At 36.4% G+C, this 26,059-nt stretch overlaps 1 protein-coding gene across 1 annotated transcript; it reads right to left on the bottom strand.

The window, feature by feature from the left end:
• Nucleotides 1-6,102: 6,102 nt before the first annotated feature.
• On the bottom strand, nucleotides 6,103-6,645 carry LOC110869521. The gene has a single exon (XM_022118764.1). It carries the CDS (start codon nucleotides 6,643-6,645, stop codon nucleotides 6,103-6,105), a length of 543 nt encoding a protein of 180 aa, XP_021974456.1.
• Nucleotides 6,646-26,059: the final 19,414 nt, after the last annotated feature.

Here is a 26,059-nt window from a genome sequence, read left to right as displayed (position 1 = left end):
AACTTGAGGGGGAGTGTCGGAAAGAAGAAAATAAATAGTATAGGGGGCTAATATGTAACTTGGTGTGCTATATAAGCACCATTTCTTTGTAACCCTAAATGTTGAACTTCAATACAACTTCAACACAATTCAATACAATTCTAAACCCAAATCGGCTCATTCTCTATACCAAACAACAATGTACATGGTGTTTTATTTTGCACGTAACTAAGTGTTCATTATGTGGTGTTTAATTTGTAGCTAGTATATAGTGTCTTATTTTTTTGTTAATAAAGAGTACATTATGTTTTATTGTCACACCCCGACCCGCAGTGGAATGGTACGGGGCATGATGATTGCCCAAAGCTTATGGCACTATTAAACTTTCATAATTAAACATATCATGATTTAATGTCACACTTTTCATATAAGTTTCAAATATTCAAATAATACATCAACTTGTCCTTTTAATTACTAAGGCAAAGTTCCTACGTGATCCTGATCCAGTCCAGTCTTTAATCCTCTACACCTGTATCATGTGTAAAATAGTATTTTTGGGTCAGCTACAAGAGCTGGCGAGTAAACCCTGGTTAAGTAAAATAGGTTTACCATTTAAAATTTAGAAATAAAAGTAATTTGTTTTACCTTTTTAATTCCAAATTTAATATTAAACATGCAATCAATCATGTGGAAGCAATGCACAAGTAGTACGAACATAAAATAGTAACTGGGTAATGATTATGACTAAGACTGACATTAAAACCCAAAACCAACACATTGCTTCCCACGCCCAAAAAAGGTGTGACTGTGGCGATACCAACATCCCATAGTTAGGTGGAAAGGTCAGCCCAAGACTAATGAGGCGATACCGACATCTCCAGGTCATGAGGAAAGGTCAGCCGTGGATCCACTGAATGAATGACTATTGACTATGATGACCAACACAACAATAACTTCAACAAACAACCTCAACAAAAAATCAACAACAACAAGTAATGCATATACGACACACAAGACTTTGCATGCTCGATTTTAGATGAAAATAATTGAACGAGACATGCTGATACACCCCAAAAAGTTAATGACAAAAAGGGGAGAAAGTTTACTCACAGGTTGCGAAGAAACATTCCACGAGAATTACCGCACGAAAAGGAATGGATAAAATCTAAAAAAAAAACAATAAAAATACACTAAACAACCATTTCCAATACTATAAAATAAATCCCATAATTTTGGACTTTCTTCTTTATTATTTATCTGCAGAACAACTTTTAGTATACCAAAGGAAAAAAAAAATATATATTATTTGTGAAGAAGCTCATAATACAAACAGTATGACTAAGTAATATAAAACCGAATATTTAAATATCTAAGATTCCATGTTTGTTACTCATTTACTTATTTATAACAAAGAGTTTGTGAAATAGTTTTCTAAAAAAATAAAGTTATCAATTTTACTTATATAACAAAAGATTGAAAAGTCTCTATTACATCTTAGGTTTTGATAGTGTTGAACCATTTAAAATAATCAAATATTTTACTTAACTAATTAATTAAATAGAATGCTACATTGTTTTGTTTAAATCTAATCATACAGGTTAATTTTTACTAAAGCTTTCATCATCTTAATTGGCATATTTGTTTTACTCAGTTAATATATATAGATATACTTTGATTTTTGACACAACAAATTTGAAACCAAACGAATGCATATGAATACGTAAAGAATGCTTTCTTTAAAATCATCCTATTGTTATCTTTCCCGTTTCATTCCCTTGGCCAAAATAAGTACCAAGCATAGAATTTAACTTTCATGATAAGGCCATTACCTCAAATGATAGAATGAAAAGAGTGGATCAAAGCAACGCGGAACAACTATAGCGATGCGGTGGCAGCTTGGATACGTTTCTCATAAACATGCAGGTGAACAAGCTGGTGTATGGCGGCCGAACGGAATATAGCGGCGATGAGTGGTGCTTCCCTACCGCGATATGATGTATGATAGAGGTGGCGATCGGTTGCCGATTTGTAGCAAAGAACGACGACTTAAATCTGCCTAGAAGGTGCAGCAAATGAGACGACAAGATGCTGAGTTCTAGACCGATTTCGGGAGCAATTTAAAGACTTTTGTGTATCAAAGTGTTTTTCATATCTCATTCATAGAAGCTTTGTACAATATATAACTCAGTAGACTAACTAACATTCCTATGATTTAGCACTGATCAATCTTTCCTAAACTTACAAAAGGAAATGCAATAATAATAGATAACTACAAATGATATAATATACGCTAATAGCCCCCGTAGTTGGAGCGGGTGGAGAACCGACGCTCAAACTGGATCGAAAGTTTTGGAACAGTTGGCGTGAAAGACCTTTGGTGAAGATATCGGCATATTGAAATGATGATGGAACGTGAAGAACCTGTACTTGTCCCATTTGAACCTTTTCGCGGACAAAATGGATATCTATCTCGACAAGTTTAGTTCGCTGATGTTGAACCGGGTTTTCGGTGAGATACACTGCCGAAACATTATCACAATAAACTATAGTTGCCTTGGTAACCGGAACATGTAGCTCATATAAAAGGTTTCGTATCCAACTCGTCTCGGCTACTGCATTTGCGACACCCTTGTACTCAGCTTCAGCACTGGACCGAGAAACTGTGGGTTGCCGTTTGGACGACCACGAAATCAAGTTACCTCCTAGGTACACACAATATCCTGAAGTTGATCTTCGTGAATCGGGGCATCCCCCCAGTCAGCGTCTGAGTAAGCCGTTAGAGATAAGGAAGAAGACGAGTGCAACTGGAGGCCATAGTTAAGAGTACCTCGTATGTATCTGAGAATGCGTTTCATGAACGCAAAGTGTGGCATGCGTGGAGCATGCATAAACAAACATACTTGTTGGACCGCATATGTGATGTCGGGTCTAGTGAAGGTAAGGTATTGCAATGCCCCAGCTAGACTACGGTATATTGTTCCATCCGAAAGAAGGTTGCCATCAGTAGCACTTAGCTTTGAGGATGTATCGACGGAGTGGAACATGGTTTGCATGTTGTCATGGACGCCCGCTGAAGTATTTCTTTCGCATACTGCGCTTCTGATAGAAAAAGAACTTGTGTGTTTCGGGTAGCATTAATGCCCAAAATATAATGTAGACTTCCAAGGTCGGTCATGGCGAACTCTCGTGAGAGTGTGGCAATGATGGTGTGTAGGAACCTGTTGTCCGATGCGGTGATGACGATGTCGTCCACATATAATAAAAGATAAGTTGTATGATGTTTGCCTCGATAAACAAATAAAGACGAATCACATGCACTACTTGTAAAGCCTTTGGAAATAATAAAAGTCGAGAACCGATTGTACCATGCTCGTGGAGCTAGTTTTAACCCATATAGTAACTTTTTGAGTTTGCATACCATGTTCAGGTAGTCACGATCCACAAATCCAGGTGGTTGGTACATGTAAACCATTTCTTGTAAGTCACCATGTAAAAAGGCATTTTTAACATCGAGTTGATGGATTGGCCATTTTTATGAGATCGCAAGCGATAACACTGTTCGAATAGTGGTAGGCTTCACTACCGGACTAAACGTTTCTTGACAATCGACCCCAACAGTTTGAGATTTCCCGTTCACCACTAGTCGTGCTTTATATCTTTCCAAAGAACCATCTGATTTGAACTTATGTCGAAATAGCCACATACATCGTATAATCGGGCTATTCATAGGTCGTGGAACCAATTCCCAAGTACCATTAGCCTGTAAAGCACTAAATTCGTTTTGCATGGCACACAACCAATTAGGGTCGAAAATGGCTTTAAGGTAGGTGGTAGGTACGGGCGAGATGTGAGCGGAAGTTGTGGTGTGAAAGTTTAATTTTTGTTTGGGAACAGTGATTCCGGATTTTAATCTAGTGGCCATTGGATGTGTATTTTCAATGGTCGTGTGTTGTGTAGGCATAGTTGTAGTTTGTGAAGGTGATATGGCAGAGTGTTGTGTATGGGGGTTGTAAGAAGTTGTCTGAGATGAGGGTGTAGGGACGTGTTGGGCCGAGTGTGGGCGTGACGAAGAATGGGCCGAGGTAGCATGTTGGGCCGAGGATGGTTGTGGAGATGTGGGGGGTGGGCTGTTGTCATGGGTCGTAGGTGATGTGGGTTCGAGATGTTTATATTGGGCTGAGGTATTGGGTTCGAGAACCTTTGGGAATGAAAAGTGTCATCATCTAAGAAATTATAAGTGAGTTTGGGAAGTGATGTTTGATACGGGAAAGTGTCCTCATCAAATGTGACATGGCGTGATATGAGTATTTTGCCCGTGATTGGGTCAAGACATCGGTACCCGCGATGATTCGGGGGGTAGCCAAGGAAAACGCACCGAACGGATCGAGGATGTAATTTATGGGGTTGGGTATCGGATGTGTTAGGATTGCAACCAAACACCCTCAAATGGTCGTATATCGGTTCACAACGATAAAGTGCATATGTTGGTGTTTTGAATCCAACCTTTTTACGGGTAGGATGTTGTGAAGATATGCGCTCGTGTGGAGAGCTTTGACCCAAAATTTGGGCGGAAGGTGAGCATGGAATAAAAGGGCACGGATTATGTCGTTTAGGCGACGAATCATCCGTTCAGATTTTCCGTTTTGGGAGGATGTATGAGGACATGAAAAGCGAAAAACTAAGCCGTGTGTTTCACCGAATTGTTGGAATTGTTTGTAATCAAACTCCCCACCATCGTCACATTGAAAAGTCTTGATGGTGTAATTAAATTGAGTTTGAATTAAACGATGAAATTTAGTAAATGCTGAAAAAGTTTCTGACTTGAACTTCAAGGGATAAACCCAAACAAACTAAGTGAAGTTGTCTATCAAAACCATAAAATATTTATAACCCGTGTTACTTAGAATTGGCGACGTCCACAAGTCACAATGTATTATGTCAAAAGGAACATAAGTAACAGATTTGGATTCATAAAAAGGAAGTCTTTTACTATTAGAAAGTTGGCATGAATGAGAAATTGAAGAGTCTTTTGTCTTATTACATGGGATATTAAAAGTACGAAACAAAACATCTAAAACTGGAGCACCGGGGTGACCGAGACGGTTATGCCATCTGGGTTCGGTTGTAGAAAGCAAAGCAGAATGAGCGGGCAGCAAGGTGTTAAAAGCATAGAGATCGCTTGGGCTGTCATGGTGCGAAATTAGATGCCCCGTCTTGAGGTCCTTCACAGAAAAACTGAAAGGATCAAAATCAACTGAGACAAGGTTATCACGGGTAAACTGGCGGACTGACAAAAGGTTCTTTATAATAGACGGTGAATATTGGATGTTTTGCAAAATATAAGTTTTGTTTGGTGTTTGATGAAAACCCTTTCCAGTTCCTATTATCGGTAAGCGTTGGCCATTACCCACAAAATAGTGTTAACAGATGATAATGGTAAAGGAGAAGAGATCTTATTTGGATCTCGGGTTATATGAGAGGACGCACCTGTATCCATGTACCGTTGCGGATGGGGAACATTAAGGTGAACAATGGAGAGAGCTTCACCTAAATCAATTGGACTCAGTGCATTCACGGGTCCTCCTGCATATGTCATATTAGCGGACCCTTGAGGTGTGCTCGGAGGTGGTCCATTACCGTGCCAATTCTGCGAGCATCCAGAAGCGGGTCCACTATGGGACCAATGGGCCGTGCCACTTTGATTGGGGCTATTCCATTGGGTTGAGGTATTCGGGCCTTTTCATGAGGGTTGTGGGCTAGGAATTGATGGGTATGGACATGGGGGTGGACTCCAATAGTTAGGGGATTGATTCTGGTAAGGAGCGACTGGCCACTATGGAGAACAGGCTCCTCTTCCTCCTTGGTTACGATTTTGATTTCTGCCTCTACCATTCCGTCCGCGACCTCTGCCCCGGTATGAATTTGAGTTTTGGCGGCCATCACCATAACCATTATTGTACTCTTGCGGAGGTTGAGATCCAGTAGAGTTGTTTCCGGGTGCAATGAGAACCGTGTTTGTGGAGGTTTGTCTCGCCATTTGCCGTTGGTAATCAAGTTGAAGCATACCAATAGCGATGTCCCATGAAGGCGAGTTGTTAGTTATTAAAGAAGACTGTCATACCCCTACGGCAAACCGCTAATGAGTTGAGTGACCAGAAGTGCTTCATCAACTGTGCGTCCCACATCTTTGAGTTGTTCGGCAATGTTTTTAAACTTCTGGCAGTAGTCGTCTAATGACGAACAAGCGACTAGTTTAAGACTGTTGAACTCGGACTCCAGCGCAGCTGCATGGGCTCCTTTATTATTGAGAAAAATATTGTGGATCTTGACCCATGCTTCCCGTGCGGTAACATCGGTGTCAAGGATATGAACCAAAAGATCATCTGAGAGGGTTCCGTATATCCATTGTAGCACTATCGAATCGATCTTGACCCATGACTCGTATGTCGGGTCTGTCTTCGCCGGTGGGTCGGTGCCGTCAATGTGTGGAAGAACATCGTAACCTTTGCAGTGAAGAGTGAACAGTTTAGTCCAGGCCGAGTAGGTGACTTTGGTACCATCGAGGGTACGCACCTTGTTCTGGATGTTGGTGACGGAGTATACCGAGTGTAGTAGTTTGGCTGCGGCTGGGGTGTCATATTTGGGAAGGTTTGTTGTGTCTCCCATGGAGGCTGTTGAGATATGAATAAATGGAAAAAATAGATTAGGCTTTTGAGAGGTTCTTCACGGTATCAGGCTCTTCTGATACCATAATTACTTTTGTGTATCAAATTGTTTTTCATATCTCATTCACAGAAGCAAGCTTTGTACAATATATAACCTAGTGGACTAACTAACATTCCTATGATTTAGCCACTGATCAATCTTTCCTAAACTTACAAAAGGAAATGCAATAATAATAGATAACTACAAATGATATAGGGCATGTTTGGCTAAGCTTTTTGAAACAACTTATTGGCTTTTTGCAAAAGTCAGTATGGAGTGACTTATTAACTTATTTCGCTTTTTCCCCTCACATACACCCGCATTATCAAACATCATTTTGAAGTTTATGACTTTTCAAAAAGCCAATAAGTCAATAAGTTGATTCAAAAAGCTTACCCAAACATGCCCATAATATACGCTAATACAATTCATGGTGTATGTGGCAACAACGAAATGGCTTGGTTGTGGTTGTGCTTTGGGGCTGTAAAAGGTGTCTGGTCAGCAATGGCAAGCGACAATAAGGGCTGCTAGAGCCATGGAGAACAACCTGGGTGTTTCGGGGCATGACTATTGTTTGGAAGGATACAATGGGTGTGTGTTCTAATTTGTGGCTTGCGAAACTGAATGAATGGTTGTATAGGAATGATTTATTAGATTAAGCATTCAATCCCCATCATTAATCCCAAATAAATCATGCCGGTTACCAAAATGAATGGGTTGGGACGGTTCCGTGATCTCCGATCGGAGTTGCAGAAAGTTGAAGAAAAGTTTAAATTTCTTTCTATTTTTCATTTAAACCCCAACTTATAACTTTGAAGTTTTGACAACTTTAACCCTTTTTAGTTTAATACTTGTTTTAACTTTTAACCACCATATTTAATGTAGTTAATTATTTCCCTTATAACTATTAACCGAACTAATCGACTTTCGCTTATAAACCTCCGTTTAACCTTGGTTTTATTCCGGTTTTAAACCAACGAAATACGTGATGGTTTAATCTAATATTAAAATTATTAAAAATTATTAAAATTCTATTGTTATTTACTTGAAAAGGGTTCGATTTTGAAATCTGGATCGGATTTCGAAGATCCGATTTTGACGGATGTTACATTTATTTTGCACATAATAAATGGTACATGGTATTTTGTTTTGTAGTTACATATTGTCTTATCAATATTAGACTAATGAATTGCCTTTATACCATTCACTTTTGATTTTAATATCAATGTTAGAGTAATGAATTGATTTTATACCATTCACTCTTGATTTGAATGATTATCATATGTCTAATTCCTATAACTAGGTTTAAAAAAAATTTCACGTTGCGGCGAACTTTTTTTTGTTATTTAGTCTATATTCACGTGTGTTTTAAAATCACTACGAGCGTGATGCGAACGGAACCGCTTACAAGAATAAAAAGAAATTGTAGAAAAAAACTAAAAGATAACCAAAAGAAAATCAACCAAAAAAGTTGTATGGTAAAAATGTTGTTAGTATGAAACCCATGGCCAGAGATGAGCAAATGATACTGGGTACCGACACCGAATTTCACGAACCGAAAGTTCTTAAGCACCAATTCGGTACCGCCTTTTGGTGTTCCTGGTACCGGTTCGCTACTGGTTTTTACCTTTATATACCGGTACAGTAACCGGTATTTTCGGTACCAATACCGATCCGGTATCGGTTGGCACCAAGCTCATCTCTACACTTAGAAACTAAAAAAAGAAATCATTAAAAATTGAAGAAAATCAACAAAATAAGTTGTATGATACCGTTGTTGTTTGTACAGTACCCGTGATCAGGGATGAGCAAATGGTACGGGTAGCAGTATCAAATTTCCGAACTAAAAGATTTTTAATATCAATTTGGTACCATTTTTGGCGTCATCTGTACCAGACTGGTGTCGGTTTTTACCTTCATGTATCGATACCGAATAGTACCGTACCAGTATTTTTTATACTAGTACCGGTTCGGTACCGATTGACGTCAAACTTATCCTAACCCGTGATAAAAAAAATCATTAAAGTTAAAAAAAATATAAAAATGTATTTAAGTTAAAAATTAAAAGAGAATAAATATAATTATAGTATTAAAATAATAAAAGCAAAAAATTATATATATTATTATAATATTAAAATACTATCATTAACTTCTATTGTTAATATATCTATATAATATATAATTTCTTAGAAATTTAACCATTTATAGCAACCCTTACCTCAAAACAAATATGTTAAGCTATCAAACAAAATTGAACGAAAAATTTGAATCACTGACGGACCACTAAAGTATTCTCGTGCCACTAGCAGAATCATCCGATTATATCTATCTTCACCAGACATAATGCATATATACCAATTAAGAAGGAAACCTAATAAATATGAAACCCCCTATAAGAATCAAACACAAGACCTATTAGTGCCAAAAATTTATCACACCATCAAAATATTACTATCCTATAAAACGGTAAATTTAAAAATCATTTTATGAATTTATCCGGTCAACATACCTATGTTGATGACATTTTTTCTTAGAATAAATAAAAGTCTAAATAGAGTGAAGTTTTAACATGTACCTATGTGGTTTGATGACCACCACTAACACCAACCACCAAGTCTTTGTAGCTCTCTAGCTTTTGTTGTTACCAACCTAGATTTCGCTATGTCGGATAACTTTATGACTATTTTAGTTTACAAGCTTTCTAGCTCCTTTTAGCAACGGTTCTAGACAAGATGGTTGATAACAAATAAAATCGTTTGGTGACAAATAACTATATATTATATTATTATTTAAGCTTCTTCTTAATTATATTTTTCAAACATTATATATTCCAACCGTTGAAATATATCTCTATTTCCCTAGCATCTCTTTAAAGTAGACTTATAATTATAATTTAACATTAATTTTAATACACTTAAGTATGTAATTATTAAATATGTAAATAATAATAATAATAATAATAATAATAATAATAATAATAATAATCATTATGTAAGGCAGGTTAGGTTAGATTATGTTTTTTAAAAGTGTCTTGGTAACGCTTGCCGAATTACATAGGCCAACACACTAGTGTATATATACACTCACAAATAAACACACATGCTCGTGCAGTGGTGGAGTTTGACCAAAAGTTCGGGAGGGGCGGAAAGTCATGGGACACAATTTATATATGGTATAAATATTTAGGCAAAATAACTTAGAGGTGGGCACCCAGCTCGTGTGACATTCACATATAAACAAGGTGTGTTTACTTGTGTGTAGTGGTGATTTCTAAAATCATACGATTTTAGATGATTCATGAACTTAAGTCCATATATGGTTAACTACCATTTTTATGGTCATTTCTTAAAATGATTATATGTCAATCAACTTTTTTTTTGAACGGCCAACAAACTCAATCCCGAGCACTCTCGGGGCACCCACTGGACAAACGGAGTACTCCGAGAGTAACCCGAGTCCACCACCAATTCCGGGGAAAACCCGGTAACCCACCCGCCCGTAGGCACGACGGTGAAATTACCGGTAAAACCCGTTTGGCTCAAGGATCCAACCCAGATTTCCCTGGGTCTCCTATCACTGCCCACCAGTGCCTCACTCTACACCAAGTGAGAGTCGAACCTGCATCTCTCAAGAGAAATGCAAGTCCTCCACCACTTGATCTAGAGATCATTGGCTATATGTCAATCAACTTATAAATAATATTTAACTATGTAATTCCATAAATAGTCAATAGTAGTTATAAAATGATTGTTAACAAACTCGATATATGGTGCATGTAAGAATTATCGATTAAAAAATTTAGCCCATGCTATATTCTTTCGATTTTAGGAAATATTGAGTAAATCAAAAACTTTTTCCTTGATCACGTGTTAGCTTGTAGTCGGTACATAATACATTGAGTTTTGCAAGTTCACACGCTTTATAGGTTTATCTTCATCTATAAAAAGACCTCTTCCCTGCACCTTAATTTAAACTCAAAAGATGATACCTTCATCATAAACATCTACACAATATCCCAAAGCACATCTTTTAGCTTGTTTTCTTTAACCAATATTCATTGCTTATTCCCAGTTCTCTAAGTGAATAATTGATCTCTACGCAGAAGAATTATTCTCTGAACCTGATGAATAAAGAAGGCGCAAGCACGTATCGATCTAGGGTGAGGGGTTTCCACGCGATTCGTGTCAAGTGAGCAGTCTTTTGCGGTTCATCTCTCTTTCGTTGTCTGTTCGACCTTGATTGTTTATATACTTTGAACCCTAGTTTTATAGTTTATTTTCTTGCTTACCAAACGTACTTTTTTGGACCCTTTTGATTAATCAAACGTCTGGATTTACATACTTTGAACCCTAGTTTTATAAGTTATTTTCTTGCTTACTATAAACATACTTTTTTTGGACCCTTTTGATTAATCAAACCTTTGGATGTTTGATTATATTTTATATGTTTGTTGCTCACAAATTGTTTACAAAAAGTAAGGCACCGACCTCTAGCTAGCTTTTTTTTACAAGCTGGAAATCATGATCTTGAGGTTATTATGGCTCAGGCCTTGTTGGACCCATGACCCGAGTGGTTCTTGTAGTTACTTGGTTACAAAATGGACATCGGTTGGACTTCAATATTAAAGTACTTGAGACATATATACCTCAAATCATGGGGACAATAACCTTTTAGTTAATATACTTAAGTAGATATTGGTGGGATGATCATGAGTTAGTTCATTAACCTTAAAGTAGAAAAAGAAAAACCTCAGTAACATTTAAATGGATTATTACATCCATGTAACCAGTGGCAGATCTAGAAAAAATGACAAGGGGTAACGTTTCAAAATTTTCTTTTCTATTGGGGCAGCGGAATCAAAAAACGTTAATTTTTTCCAAAATTTATATTACCGCCGGCCGGCGTCAACGGATAGCGGGGGCTACCCCTATTCTCAAGCTACATCCGCCCCTGTATGTAACTACTTGAAAGCCTAACATATTGGGATTGTCTTTCTACGTTCCCTCGTTTGAGAAACGAAACAACCACCAAACTATATGATCTTATATCACCCGATCGAACCCCAGATCGAGACACTGAACAAAGTTACACAATAATGTTATAGAATATCATCCTTTTGATTTGGTCTAGTCTAGCTAGTTGGACTTGGATCTAGTTTAGGTTAGTGATCATGAAGTCATGAACCCAACAACTCTTAAGTGATTACCAAAGCTAGTCTCAAAATATATTACATCTAATATTAGAAGAAACTGAGGTCTAGTACATGATACAGGTGATTACCCTAATTTTCTATCCTTTTTGGTTCTAATTAATATGGTATGTATGCATCTTATGTGCAAAAAGTTCTATATGGTAGTGATGGATGTAAGAAGTTTGTTGTATCCTCACCTACCCATGCACACAAACGTAGGTAAAACAATTTCTTTGTACGGACCACCCTATGTAACATATCCCTTTACATTCTTTTGCCTCTATTTTATTATAAAAAAAAATCCCGTATTTTATTATCAAAAAATAAATGTACAATATTTTACCTTTTCTAAATATCTGACATATTTTGTTATTAAAATAATATTATTTAACGATATGATGACACAGGAAGTCTGCAAATATGTTAATTTGTCACCCACCTCCACTAAAAGATTACTAAAACAAATTCAAAAAAAAAAAAAAAGTATTCTCGGTCCATCCTCAACCATAAAGTAACAAGTTGGTAATTCTTTTGGTTAAATATATACATATAAAGTATCATAACTAATTTAATTTGATTTTATTATATGTAGTTTATTGTTTCACATGTAAATTTGTTAATTAGATCTGCCACCACCAACCTTCTTGGTCCTTTTCAGTTTAATTATCTGGGCCATTCTTTATGCTGCTTATGTGTAAATTACGCATATATATCAAGGTGGAACAGACGATGAATGTGAGGTTGTAACAAGCAAACAGACTGGTTATTTGACAAGAGTATGCATGGAAACCGACACTGTGCAGGTTGCAAAAGATGGAAAATGACAGCATACATAATTTTTAGAAAACTGTTAGTCCATTGTTTAATAAATTTTATTTTGGAGGTGCATTACAATGTAATCTACGAACATACATATGTAATATATATGTATAAGCATGCCCAAAAATTAATACTATAATTACTATTTTAAAAGAGTAGCTAGGTTTTACAATTTGTGTTTTGTAAAAGTTAAGGGTTTGTTGTCTCAAATATTGAATCCAGTTTCTAAAACTAGAGTAATCTTAAATTTGTTGTTTGTGACTTTGAGTTATTTGAAATCGATATTTTATTATTAAAAATAATGCTATTTTGTATATATTTAACGGTGACACAGGAAGTCTAATAGCAAATGAATATTTCAGGTCTGAAATCTATATTAAACTAACAGATTAAAGTTCTGGACAATGCTTAGCTCTGCAAAGTAGTAACAAGTTGGTAATTCTTTTGGTTAAATATATACATATAAAGTATCATAACTAATTTAATTTGATTTTATGTAATTTATTGTTCCACACGTAAATTTGTTAATTAAACGAGATCTGCCACCGCCATCAACGTTCTTGGCGCTTTGCGCGCATGTGTGAGTACGTGTGAATTATGCATATATATATGTCAAGGTGGAACAGATGATGAATGTGAGGTTGTAACAAGCAACAGACTGATTATTTGACAAGAGTATGCATGGAAACCGACACTGATGTACCTGAGAGTAGACAGAATATGTTGCAAGTTGCAGAAGATCCAAAGTGACCCCAGATACTATGTTTTTAGTTGAGAAATTCGTCGGTAGGAGGCTTAATTAAGCAATTGTATATTTGAAGGGGTATGGTCCTGAATCCCGCACCGACCATACGAGTCAGCCTCAGGTCGCACGCAAGACCATACTCAAGCTAAACCTCTTTGATAACTTCCCTGACCTCACGCCGGCTAAACAGATGTGTGCCAAGTCGCGCGCGAAGTCAGGGCCAAGACAAAATCAATTTTGACACTTAGCTCCTTGGATAAAAACATGTTTTCCTTGACCCTACACTGACTGCACAGAATATATCTGGAGTCGCACAGAGGTAAGCAGCGCAGATAAACATCGGACAAGTACAAAGGTACAAATGGCATAGCAGTGGGCCAATAAGCGTCCAACAGTCTGTACCTAATTGTTTCGCACGATGTACAGGAGACAAAAAGGTACACAAGGACGTATACGTGGCACCAATCAAAATGCGCCAACACTACTCCATGATCTCCACTTAGCTGCTGATTACAGACCAGACAACAAGGACAGTCGTCAGGACACGTGGATCCATTCAGCGTGCGCCAGCTATCCTCTTGCCAAGAATCACTAGCCGTCGTGGCAGAGGGGACAGAATTGATATTTCTTGTTGTCGTCTATAGGCCCAAGGCTCATCAGCCCATCTCCTTCACAAACTACCTCAGCTATAATTAGAGAACTTCACCTCCAGGTTTAAGAATCGTTCTCTTGCTCTCTCACTTTATACCAACACTATTATTCTCAAAACCGATACTTATTTTCACACCGGAGGGTGGTTACAAAGAGAACCCCCCTATTCTCCTCATTGTAATGAGCTTACGGTGTGTTGGCCGTTTTGCAGGATCTTCGTATCTGTTTATACGAGACGAAAGAATATTAACCTTTATTTGTCGAAACACAAAACAAAAACTAATCACTTGATTAGTTTGGTGTTTCTTCAATGTTGGAAGCATGAAAAACAACAACTAACGATGTATAATTTCTAGAAAATTGTTAGACCGTTGTTATTTAATTTTATTTTGGAGGTGTATTACATTGTTATTTAGCTATAAGCATAGCCACAAATTATACAAACTACCTCGGCTATAATTAGAGAACTTCACCTCCAGGTTTAAGAATCGCTCTCTTGCTCTCTCACTTTATACAAACACTATTATTCTCAAAACCGATACTTATTCTCACACCGGAGGGTGGTTACAAGGAGAACCCCCCTATTCTCCTCCTTGTAATGAGCTTACGATGTGTTGGCCGTTTTGCAGGATCTTCGTATCTGTTTATACGAGACGAAAGAATAATAACCTTTATTTGTCAAAACATAAACCAAAAACTAATCACTTAATTAGTTTGGTGTTTCTTCAATATTGGAAGCATGAAAAACAACAACTAACGATGTATAATTTCTAGAAAACTGTTAGACCGTTGTTATTTAATTTTATTTTGGAGGTGTATTACATTGTTATTTAGCTATAAGCATAGTCACAAAAAATTATTATTATTATTGTTATTGTTATTGTTGTTATTAAACGAAAGCACCTAGGTTTTATAATTTGTGTTTTGTAAACGTTAGGGGTTCGTTGTCTCAAATAGCGAATCCACTTTCTAAAATTTGAGTTATCTTAAATTCGCTGTTTGAGAGTTTGAGCTATATAAATTGTTATAACAAGCGGGTTTTGTTTTGCTTAAATATGTTAATATTTGAGTTTGAGTTATTTAAATTGTTATAACAAGCGGATTTTATGTTGCTTAAATATGTTAATATTTGTTGATTTTCTAAATTTGTAATGTTTGATAATTAATTGAAGTGGACACCAACCCCAAGCAGGAATGCCGCGCCTGGCTAGGCTGCACCGCAGCTTCCCAATTAACCGCGACGTGGTGACGGGATTATAAGAGAAACACACATATGCATGTAAAAAAAAAAAGAACATGATAAGGGATGGGTATAAAATAATTTAAAGGATTAAGTGAAAATGTGCAATATTAAGGAGGGTCATGATGTGGCTCTAACGTGTGTTACATAGCGAATTCAAAATATCTCAAACTTCCAAAGATAAATTTTTCGTATAAGAAAGTGAATCCGCTAATTTTACAAAATAAAACGTACATTTTAATTTTATAACTTAATTTTTTTCATATAAACTTTAAAAAGTCGACAAAGGTAATACGTATCTTTTCTTTTGATGACGTGTGAATATCCTTAAAAAAGAAAAGTTGTTAATGAAATGTCTTTAGATACTTGTAGCATTTGTAATGGAGAGGGTGAATAATGTCTTCATTCATGAGTATTGTGTGATAAGTGTTAACCTAGTTACTAAAGGAGTATTATGGGTGTCTTTTTATAAATCGGTGTACTGAGGATAATGCCCAATAATATCCCATCAATCATTAACCAATTATTAACTTTTTTAATTAAAACTAATAAAATTTCATTAAATAAAAAATTTACAATGTTAAAATAAATAAAAACCGAAATAAGAAATAAAAAATTACAATGCTAAAATAAAATAAAAAACCAAAAAAAAAATAAAAAAAAACTAATAATCTAGAGTCCGTAGTTTTGACGGATTTATTGCTGACGCATTTGCGTTAAGATCAACGCGTCGCCGGTGAGATGGTCGATTGGTTTAGACAAAAATTCGATGTCTTTCTCCATTTGTCTCGACTCCTGTATCGCGACAAACTTTTTGTTTTCGGCGTTTTTTTCTTCCATAGTTTGTAAACGCCTATGACCGAGATCTCGAATGTCTTAAAGGCGTCGATTCATCTCTTCGAAATCTTGCCTCATTATATCGGGATTAGATGAAGAGGACTTCGCCTTTTTCCCCTTATTTTTTGCACTTCTTTTACCGGACGGTCGTTCCAACTCCAAATCCTCGTCATCGTCTAAATTAATATTTAAATCGACGTTACGAGCATCTGAGGTGGTTGTGTCTGGGTCAACCGACGATGATGTTTTGGATCGCTTTGATTTACGTATACCGCTAGACGCCATCGTCGGTACGTTTGACCATTTGGGACTTCCTCATAAAACTCCCAACATCTCAAATACGTGAAACTGCCTTTCGTAGCATTGTATTCTTCCAACACTCTTGTTAAAATATTTGCATCATTTTGGCCGTTTCCCTAGTTGTCCCGAGTGCGTTGGAAGACCTCTTGAAACTGATGACATTTAAAGTTGATATCGGTCCATTTTCTCGAAATAGAATCTTTATCCCGAAATTCATCTTTACCCATTGCTCTAAAGAACGTTCCATGGATTTTTTGCCAAAAACCGGTGATGTTTGATAATTTGCTACGAAAAAATACAAAAATTATAACGTTATATTTTTTAAAAATAAAAAAAAATTACATGGGCCGAATTATGTAAAAAAACTAACTTTTTAAAACGCTTAGCAACATCGGGGCCCTCCGATATATCTAGCCACGCTCGTGCCAACGCGTATTCCTCGTCTTTCGTCCATGCTAGGTAGGTTCCTTTTCGACGAGGAGCGGTTGGATCTTTCTTTTTGTGAGACATTTTCCCACGTTTAGATCCCTCGACAATGGGCTCAGGTTGTGTCTCCTATACCGTTTCTATCTCCGGATCGGTATCTTGGGGAGACGGTTGCGAACCGCCCATGGTTGAAAGGTTTGCGGAACTTGAAAGAACTCTTTCAAACCGCCCATGCCTAGTATTTGCGCGTACGCAAATACATTCGGATACATGTCTTAAAGGTTGAAGTTCGGTTGCAGTTGCGTGGTGTTCGGTCGATATGTTGAGGTTACCGGATCTCGACGGCACACCAAATGGGGGTCGGAAATGATTCATGATTTACTAATGAAAAGAAAGAGTAGAGAAAGTTTATAAAAAAGAGGTGAAAAGTAGAGGATTTGGTGAAAAGTGGAGAAAATTTATAAAAAATGTGATGAAAAGTGGGTATTATATAGGTTAAAAGTTGAATAAAAAAAAAATTTAATGTTTTGACCATTTACAACGGTTTTATTTTGAAAAGTGAGTCGGAGAAAACGTTTTTTAAAACACGTTTTGTGCTTTTTTTATCAACAACGCCCTGGGCGGTTCCTTCGGCGTTTGAGGGCGTTAATATGGCAAAAAACGCACAAATTTTTGTCCATTACGGGTTAGAAGCATAATCACTACCCTATTGGTAAAAATAGTCCGCTAAAAACCATTAATTATGATTGAAAAGCTTGTTAGTAAATTTGACAATTGAAAAAACTTTCAAAAGCATACACTATTGGCCTTTGGTTACAAAAATAACCAATAAAATAATGCCACATGGCATGTGACATTGCTCACTCAGCCCATTGATTTTAATAATACTATATATACACAATAAAAAAGGAAGAAGAAGGAAAAAGAACAAATAAGAAAATGCCATGTGGCACAGGTTACTATTCCTAAATTTTGTAAATTAATCAAAAAAATCATTGTTCATTAAAGATTGACGGCAAAGCTTACGGCGGGAGATTGTCAGCGCTACTTGACCAACGAACAGTAGATGGGCGGAAATGAGAGGTGGAGAAAAAGAAAGGAATCATGTGGGTGTAGAGGATGATGAAGATAGGTGTTGATGGAGACGCGTAGCTGATTAGGGTTTTTAGGGGAGATGGGAAAAAAAATGGGGAAACAAATGAGCCCAAGGATTGAACCTGGTAACAAACATGTAAACATTAAGAAACTGAACCGCTTTACCAAACAAAATCACATGGTGAAGAGGAAACAAAATCTCTATATATACACAATAAAAAAGGCAGAAGAAGGAAAAAGAACAAATGAGGAAGTGCCATGTGGCACAGGTTACTATTCCTAAAGTTTGTAAATTAATATTGACGGCAAAGCTTACGGTTGGAGATTGTCAGCGCTACTTGACCAACGAACAGTAGATGGGCGGAAATGAGAGGTGGAGAAAAAGAAAGGAATCATGTGGGTGTAGAGGATGATGAAGATAGGTGTTGATGGAGACGCGTAGCTGATTAGGGTTTTTAGGGGAGATGGGAAAAAAATGGGGAAACAAATGAGCCCAAGGATTGAACCTGGTAACAAACATGTGAACATTAAGAAACTAAACCGCTTTACCAAACAAAATCACATGGTGAAGAGGAAACAGAATCTCTATATATACACAATAAAAAAGGCAGAAGAAGGAAAACGAACAAATGAGGAACTGCCATGTGGCACAGGTTACTATTCCTAAAGTTTGTAAATTAATATATAGGATAATATATAGGATAATGTATACAAATTTTCTATGATTTGCACAATGAATTCTAAAAAAAGTTTCCAAACAAATTTTTATGAATATTTAAAGATCTGTAAAGAAATATGCCACTACCAGAAAACTAAGAAATTACGACCGAAACTTGCTAGAAAACAAAAGGTTGTAAATTTAGCAACCAACTTATGACCAAAATTAAAACAGTCGCAAAATTAACGACCGACAAGAACTTGTTGCAAACCAGTCGTAAGTTTTTCAAAGCATCTAGTTTCAGTCACAGAAATCATAAAAAACCAATAAATCCAAGTTAAAATATAAATATCAGTTGCAAATATGTGAAAATTGAAATATAACAGGGTGGCAAATTAGTCGCAAAACTTGCGACTGTTTAAGGGTGGTCGCAAAAATTATAAAAAAATGATGTTAAACATCGGCACTCGCTGTATTATAAACGTAAATAGTTTTTTTTATGTATTATTATACATATTTTCAACATATACAATTCCCATGGGCGGGAATAGTGGTCCGCAGCCAATGGCTGAAATGGGCGGCCGTCCTTCCCCTATTGGACTTACCAATTTATTATTTTATACACACTTTAAAATTACGGTGTTACCTCGGAATAAGTGTTTCTCTGCCATTGGTTCAAATGGGCGGCGAGCAATACCCATTAGACCAACCAGTTTATTATTTTATACTCACTTTAAAGTTACAATTTTGCCCCCCGTTAAAAAATACGGTTTTGCCCCAACTTCAAAATACATTTACCCTTTTGCCTCGAGCTAAAAAATACGACTTCGCCCTCGGTAAAAAAAAATTACGCTTTTACCCTCAGGCTAAATTACGTTTTTGCCCCAGTTAAAAATAAAATTTTGCCCCCCCCCCCGGCTCAAAATTACGAATTTACACTAGTTTATTATTTTATACTTACTTTAAAATTACGGTTTTGCCCACAGTTTAAATTTACATATTTGCCCCCAGTGCAAAATAAATTTATGCTTTTCCCCCAGCTAAAATTTACGAATTTCCCCTCGGTTCAAAATTACGATATCACCCTCAATTCAAAATTACGTTTTTGCCCCCCATGAAAAATAAAAATATGGTTTTCCCTAGCTAAAAATTAGGATTTTACCCTCAGGAAAAAAAAATGATTTTCCCCCAAGTAAAAATAAAAATATGACACTGCCCCTAGCTAAAAATCGTGTCAAAAAGTTGTCTAACACTATTTTTACTTTTTATTTCTATCAAAACTATAGTACTGTTTTTTTAATTGGTGGAGAATTGTTCAGCTATCGTCCCGCAACACAGACGAGGCATCACCTAGTAAATAAATTACATTACAATTACAACTAATGATGAATAGTGTTTTTAAATTAATACTTCAAATTACAATATAACCCATAAAGAAAGGACTTATCTACCCAACTTATCAATTATTTAATCAAACCAAATATAAAGTCTTAAATGTTACCTTTCATTATTTACCCCAAATAAATGATAGTATTTTTTGCTTTTCGTTTGGATATGTCTGATTGATGTTTGGGTAAATGTTTGTTCTAAATCGAGAGGATTTAATATAAGTGATTTTTTTGTTCCTTGACGAACTGAAATGATACGGAGTTGTATTCAAAATAAAGTGTTTTTTTAATCATAAGTGATAGCGGGTGCAGCTAATCAACCAGTGTCGTGGCAAGCCGAACCAGCTCCACATGAGCAACCTTGCGATCGATATCAAATACATGTCGACATCTTTTGGATATATCAAGACTTTGGTTTTTGTTTTTTTTGTTGCAATACCAAGAATGGTAACGTACCGATATCGTAATGAACCGAATCAGTTTATCGATAACAAGTAACAACTAAATTCCCGCAGCACCATGCGGGAGAATTACATTTGTTTGTTTTAAAAGGAATACCCCTCTCTCTCTCTCTACACGCATACATACATATGCGCATAAATATTTGAAGAGTGGGAGGTGTAAGAATTTTTTTATATCCAAAGAGGGAAAAACAGTAATAGCCACTTAGTTTTTTTTTTTTTTTTACTTTTTCTAGTTTCACGTAAGCAAATTTTTATGTGTCATTATTTTTTTGTTTGTATCGTAAAATCGATTTTTTTCCGGTTAGTTTGAGTATGATATCACTATATTGTTTATAAAACAAATTTTTTAAAACGATTTGAAGCGAGATGTAACTTATCCACCTCAACATTTGGGACACATGACATGTGACAACCCGAGATTTCAAGGTCTTTTCCATACACATCACTGAATTCATAATTCTGTCTTACAATTTGATTCATGTGGTGTCGAGTGTAGTTATGTGACTGATTGATAGTTTACGTGTACGTTTGATGTTTCTATGTGTGATATTAAATATAATTGAATATAGTTTAATTGAGGTTTAATAATGTAAGGTTTTTCGTCATGTTCACCTCAACGAAGAATGGTGTCTTTCGTCGTCCCGAGCCTCGACGAAGAATGGGGTTCTTCGTCGAGCATGTCTTTCGTCAGAAACGGGCCTCAGCCCAGTTCACAGCCCAACATCTCAAGTTATTTGTATAATTCCCTTGAAAATAGTTACGTAAACATAAAACCCTAAAGTTCCTTCTCTCTATTATCTGTGAGACGGCAGAAGAAACCTCGAAGGATTCTTTTTCATCTCGATTCATATAAGCCCTTCGGTATCACGGTTAGTGTAAAGCCTTACTATTCGATGAAATCTTGATGTGGTGATTTTGTGTATGATTAGGGTTTACATAAATATTGAGAATCTAGAACTGTTATGCTAAGAATTCGATGATTTGTATGTGGTATTGTTCATATGAGGGTTCGATAGATTCTGTGCAATGAATTGATAGCATGATAGACACACGTCTGATCATATGGTCAATGATTTATATGCTTAAATGATGTAACTGTTATGATTGTGTAGTCGATGAATGTTCATCATTAGGTTGATTGAATTGTAAAGATAACTATCGTCTGACCCCTAGATTATGTTGAAAATTGGTAACTGATGTTTTGTGACCAACCATTAACTAACCTCGACGAATCTTGATGATTCGTCATAGGTAACCACGACGAAAGATAGGTAATTCGTCACATGTAACTTCGACGAAAGATAGGTAATTCGTCATATGCAATCTTGACGAAAAATAGGTACTTCGTCAATATGGTATTTCGTCGTGAGGGCATTGGCCTGAACAGTGAACAGATGGATGGACTGTGAAATGTTGTTATTGTGATATTGTATGCTTGGGATTGTGGAATGTTATCATAAGACTCTCACATGAGATGTGAGCATGGGTAGAACTGAGTAATTGATGTATGATAGACGGTGACCTTGTGATAGATGTAAACTGTGTACAAATACGTGACTCACTGTGTGCAAACGTGTGATTGATTTATTGTGAAACTGATATTGTTTGGTAACCACGGTAGGGTTTGGGGTTGACCAACTTGGACGGGTAATTTAACATACCAAGCAAATCAAAGGTGAGTTCATTCCTCTTGAGCATGCGTCCCGGTGGTTGGGACTGTCATTGGGTATCCCTGAGAAGGATAGGTTTTTGGGTAAATCAATTGGGTATTCCTGAGAGGAATACGTCTTGTGAGTATAATCGGTAATGTTGGATAATACACTCATCCTATCACCTTTAAGTCCCATCTTGTTTGTTACCTGAGAGGTAACGGGGTATTAGTTGGTAGCGCTATCTAGGTTTGGCACCCTCACCCCGTACCTGAGAGGACGGGTGTGAACTAATGACCCAGTCATGCCCAATGCTTTGATAGGAGCATTGGGGAACGGGCAAAATAAATCAGGAGCCGTCTTGTATTCGAGGTGTTATCAACATTGTAAACAATGAACTAAACTAGACACTTGGTAACCAACGTTTTCGTAAAACTATGAACTCACCAGCGTTGTCTAATACACTTGTTGCATGCTCGCAGGTCGTTAGGTACTATGGGAAAGGAACTTGCTGTCTGGATGGCTGGAGTGGTCGTGGGTCGCATTGCTTGGATATGCATGTCTTGTTACTGAATTCATATATATTGGGTTTTGAAACGTTTGAACTATAAATTACTATTTGCTTTCGCTGACATTATTTAAATTGGATTTTGTTTTATGAATGTTTTACTTAATGAATGTGTCACACCCCAATATTCCACGTATTACTGGTGGGCCCGGCGGGGAGTATCGTGACGTAGTTGATATCATCATTGTCAACACACACAATAATATAGCACAGCGGAAGGCTGGGTAAATAAACTATTACATACCATACTGTCTGTTGTTGTTCGAGTACATGAATAATACAGACTGGAATGTAATAAGATCCACAGGCGGATCATAATGTACAAAGAAACAAGAACTACAGACTCTGGGTATCTATTGGATTTGCAAGATCCTCTATAACACCCTATAGCTCCAGCCTATTTCGGGAAGTACCTGTCAATCAATCTTTAGGAAAATACGTCGGTTTACACTGGTAAATACAATGTAACTGACTCGTTTTGAAAACATTTAAAAAAATTGATTTAGGTGCACATGGCACAAATCCTTTATAACTTGGGACAATCTTTATTAAGATCTTGTATACAGCTTTACATATTTGTCATACATGTGGAACCGGTTTGGAAGCCGGACATGATTAACTGACTCACTACTTATAGAACCCACAGAGGAGTTATCCCCAACTTGTGGGTAATTTAATATTTAGCATTTGCATCTGTCAGGTGCATGCCTGCACCCCGTGCATAGGTCGTGGCCATTAATAACTTAAATGAGCCAAGGATATCCAGGACACGGTCGTTAACCCCCAAATGTTTATGTTATCAAACAATACAGATTAAAACGAGTTATGCGGATTTATTAAATCACAATCCGACAAAATAATCCCATACCCGACCAAGCGGTATTAATATACCGTATCCCAAGCCCGTATAGGGAAAATAAGTTAAAAGTATTTTTACCTGGTGATAGCAGTAAAATTCCTAAGGTTCTTGAAAGGCACTTTTTACCGGAAGCTATTAATCTATATAGAAGGTTTAATTAGCCTATTAGGATGCTAACGGGTCTTTAATTAAGTCAAGGACTTAGACCGGCAAGCTAGAAGGAAACCTTACGGATCTAAACGCTAGATTAAGCGGAGACCGGGATAGAACTTGATTTAGACCCGAAAAGCTTGGATACTTGTATAATATGGGTAAACTAAACATATTCTGGAAAATGAGGATTAAATGATAAGGTTAAGCCCGTTTTTCTTATTTTACGCAAACTAGTCACGTAGACCGATCCGAACGTGTAAATGCGTAACGGGTAACCAAATAAACTATATACAGGTCTTAATCATTATTATACTCAAAATATGCTAATATATCAGTAATATATTAACATATATGCCCAAAAAGCAATTTAAACCAAAATAAGTCCCATAAGGGCATTTTGGTAATTTTAATGTTCATAAAATGGTTTATTTATAAAACTGAGTTCCAGGTCTGATTAGATTAGTAAAAACATGTATTTTAATGAGTTACATCAGTAGGATGCTTAAAATATGAAAAATATACCTTTTATAACCAACTATGCACCGTAGGGGCATTTTGGTAATTTTACATAGGCTCTTAAATGTTAAAATAGGTTTCTGAATTTAAAAACTTTAGCTTACTGTAATATTATATAAATTAGCTTAAAACATCAGTAAGTAATGAGTTTTGTATGCCAAACATAGTTTTGACCCATACTAGGTGCTAAAAACGCTTAAAATCCGATTTAAAGGGCTATTATGGTAAAAATAGGAAATCTGAGATTTTGATCAGTTTATAAGGTTCAAAATATTATATTTATCATATAAAATCAGTAGCAAAAAGTTTGGCATTAAAATGTTATGTAAAACTCATTTTATGGGTGAAAAGGGTAAAACCGGCAATTACCGAAATTAGGCTATAGTCTCATGTTATGCTCAGCCTAAAAATAAATAAAAATCTTCAAAAATCCCAAAATATTATTTAACATCAGTAGGTAAAAATTTTGGTGTTAAAAATCGGGTTTAGATAAGCTTTATGTTAATTACGCCTTTTAAATACTAAAAAGTTCCTAAATTACGCTATTGAGCATAACTCCCATTCTAGACCTCAAAACTGATGTCAAGTTTTCGGGACATGTCTAAATATCAGTAGCAAAGGTTTTAGTTCATTCACATTGCTAAAAATCTCGGTTTTATACAAAAAGGACGTTTTAGGCATGATTAAGCATAATTACGATCAAGTGCATATAATTCAAACTATTATGCACCATGCAATATAACTCTAGAGGGTTATATTACTAAGTAATATGGTCCTAATGGAAGCTTAAAATATGGAAGATTTAAGCTTGAATGGGTCAGAACTGAAAGTCAAAGCAAAAGTCAAGCTTTTGCGACTTTCGGTTATAAACTGCCCTTAGACTATTAATTGTCGGGTTAGGACTGTTAAAACATGTTTAAACATTAGTTACCAAGTTATTAGAATGCTAAAATATAATTTAGAACCTTTGGTTTATTAGTTTTAATCAAATGTGCAATTTCTGTCCAGTTTGACTTTTTGTCAAACTACTTTGACCCGACAATTGATCAGTCAAACGAGATAATTAGGAGATGCCCTTTTAAGGGTTAATCACCTACACTAATATGATTCTATAACCACTTTCAATTTGATCAGTGGTTAAGCCATATGTAATTAAAACGAAAGTCAAACTATACTTAAGATAAGTTTGACTTTAGAGTAATTAAACTAAATTAAATAACTAAACAAGTAATTAGAGGCTTACTTAAGGTCCTAGCAATCTTTTCTAACCTTGATAATCCTCTTCTTACTGATGGAAGCTCCAGAGCAAGTCCCACAAGTGATTTGTTACAAATGTGTTTATGAACACAAGAGGAGGCTCACTTATATAACAATTCCCATGAATCTTGATTACTTCCAGGTGTATTTGGGGGCCCTGGGATCACCCCAGGTGTCCTAGCTATTGTAAAGAACCGACATATAGCTCCAAGAGTCGTCACAAACTAGGTAAAGGCGGTGAAACAGCCAAACCCGCACCTGGCAGCAAGTTTCTGTTACTGGGGACCTCTCGCGGCCCGCGTAAGAGATACATGTGGGCTTACGCGGCCCGCCTAAGCACTGGTAATTGGCAAAACAAGTTTCCATGTTGGCAGTTTCAGTCCCTGAACGTTTTTAACCCTTTTTAACCTTATTTTTGACACATAAGGCTCTTGTAGTTAGTTTGGTGAAGCTCAAGGATGGATAAACAAACTTCGTTAGGCTCGTGTTCGTTAAATATCTTCATGAAAGCAAGTTTCATCAAGTTGACACTTTTAACCCAAAGTTTGGAAAACATGCT

Source organism: Helianthus annuus, chromosome 8 (genome assembly GCF_002127325.2).
Source record: "Helianthus annuus cultivar XRQ/B chromosome 8, HanXRQr2.0-SUNRISE, whole genome shotgun sequence".
Lineage (NCBI taxonomy): Eukaryota > Viridiplantae > Streptophyta > Magnoliopsida > Asterales > Asteraceae > Helianthus > Helianthus annuus.
The sequence above is the reverse complement of the archived record's forward strand: the minus strand, read 5'-3'. Positions and strand labels throughout refer to the sequence as shown.

What these genes read in the sequence shown, in the direction of transcription:
- LOC110869521 (XM_022118764.1), bottom strand. Translation starts at nt 6,645, where the DNA reads ATGGGAGACACAACAAACCTTCCCAAATATGACACCCCAGCCGCAGCC.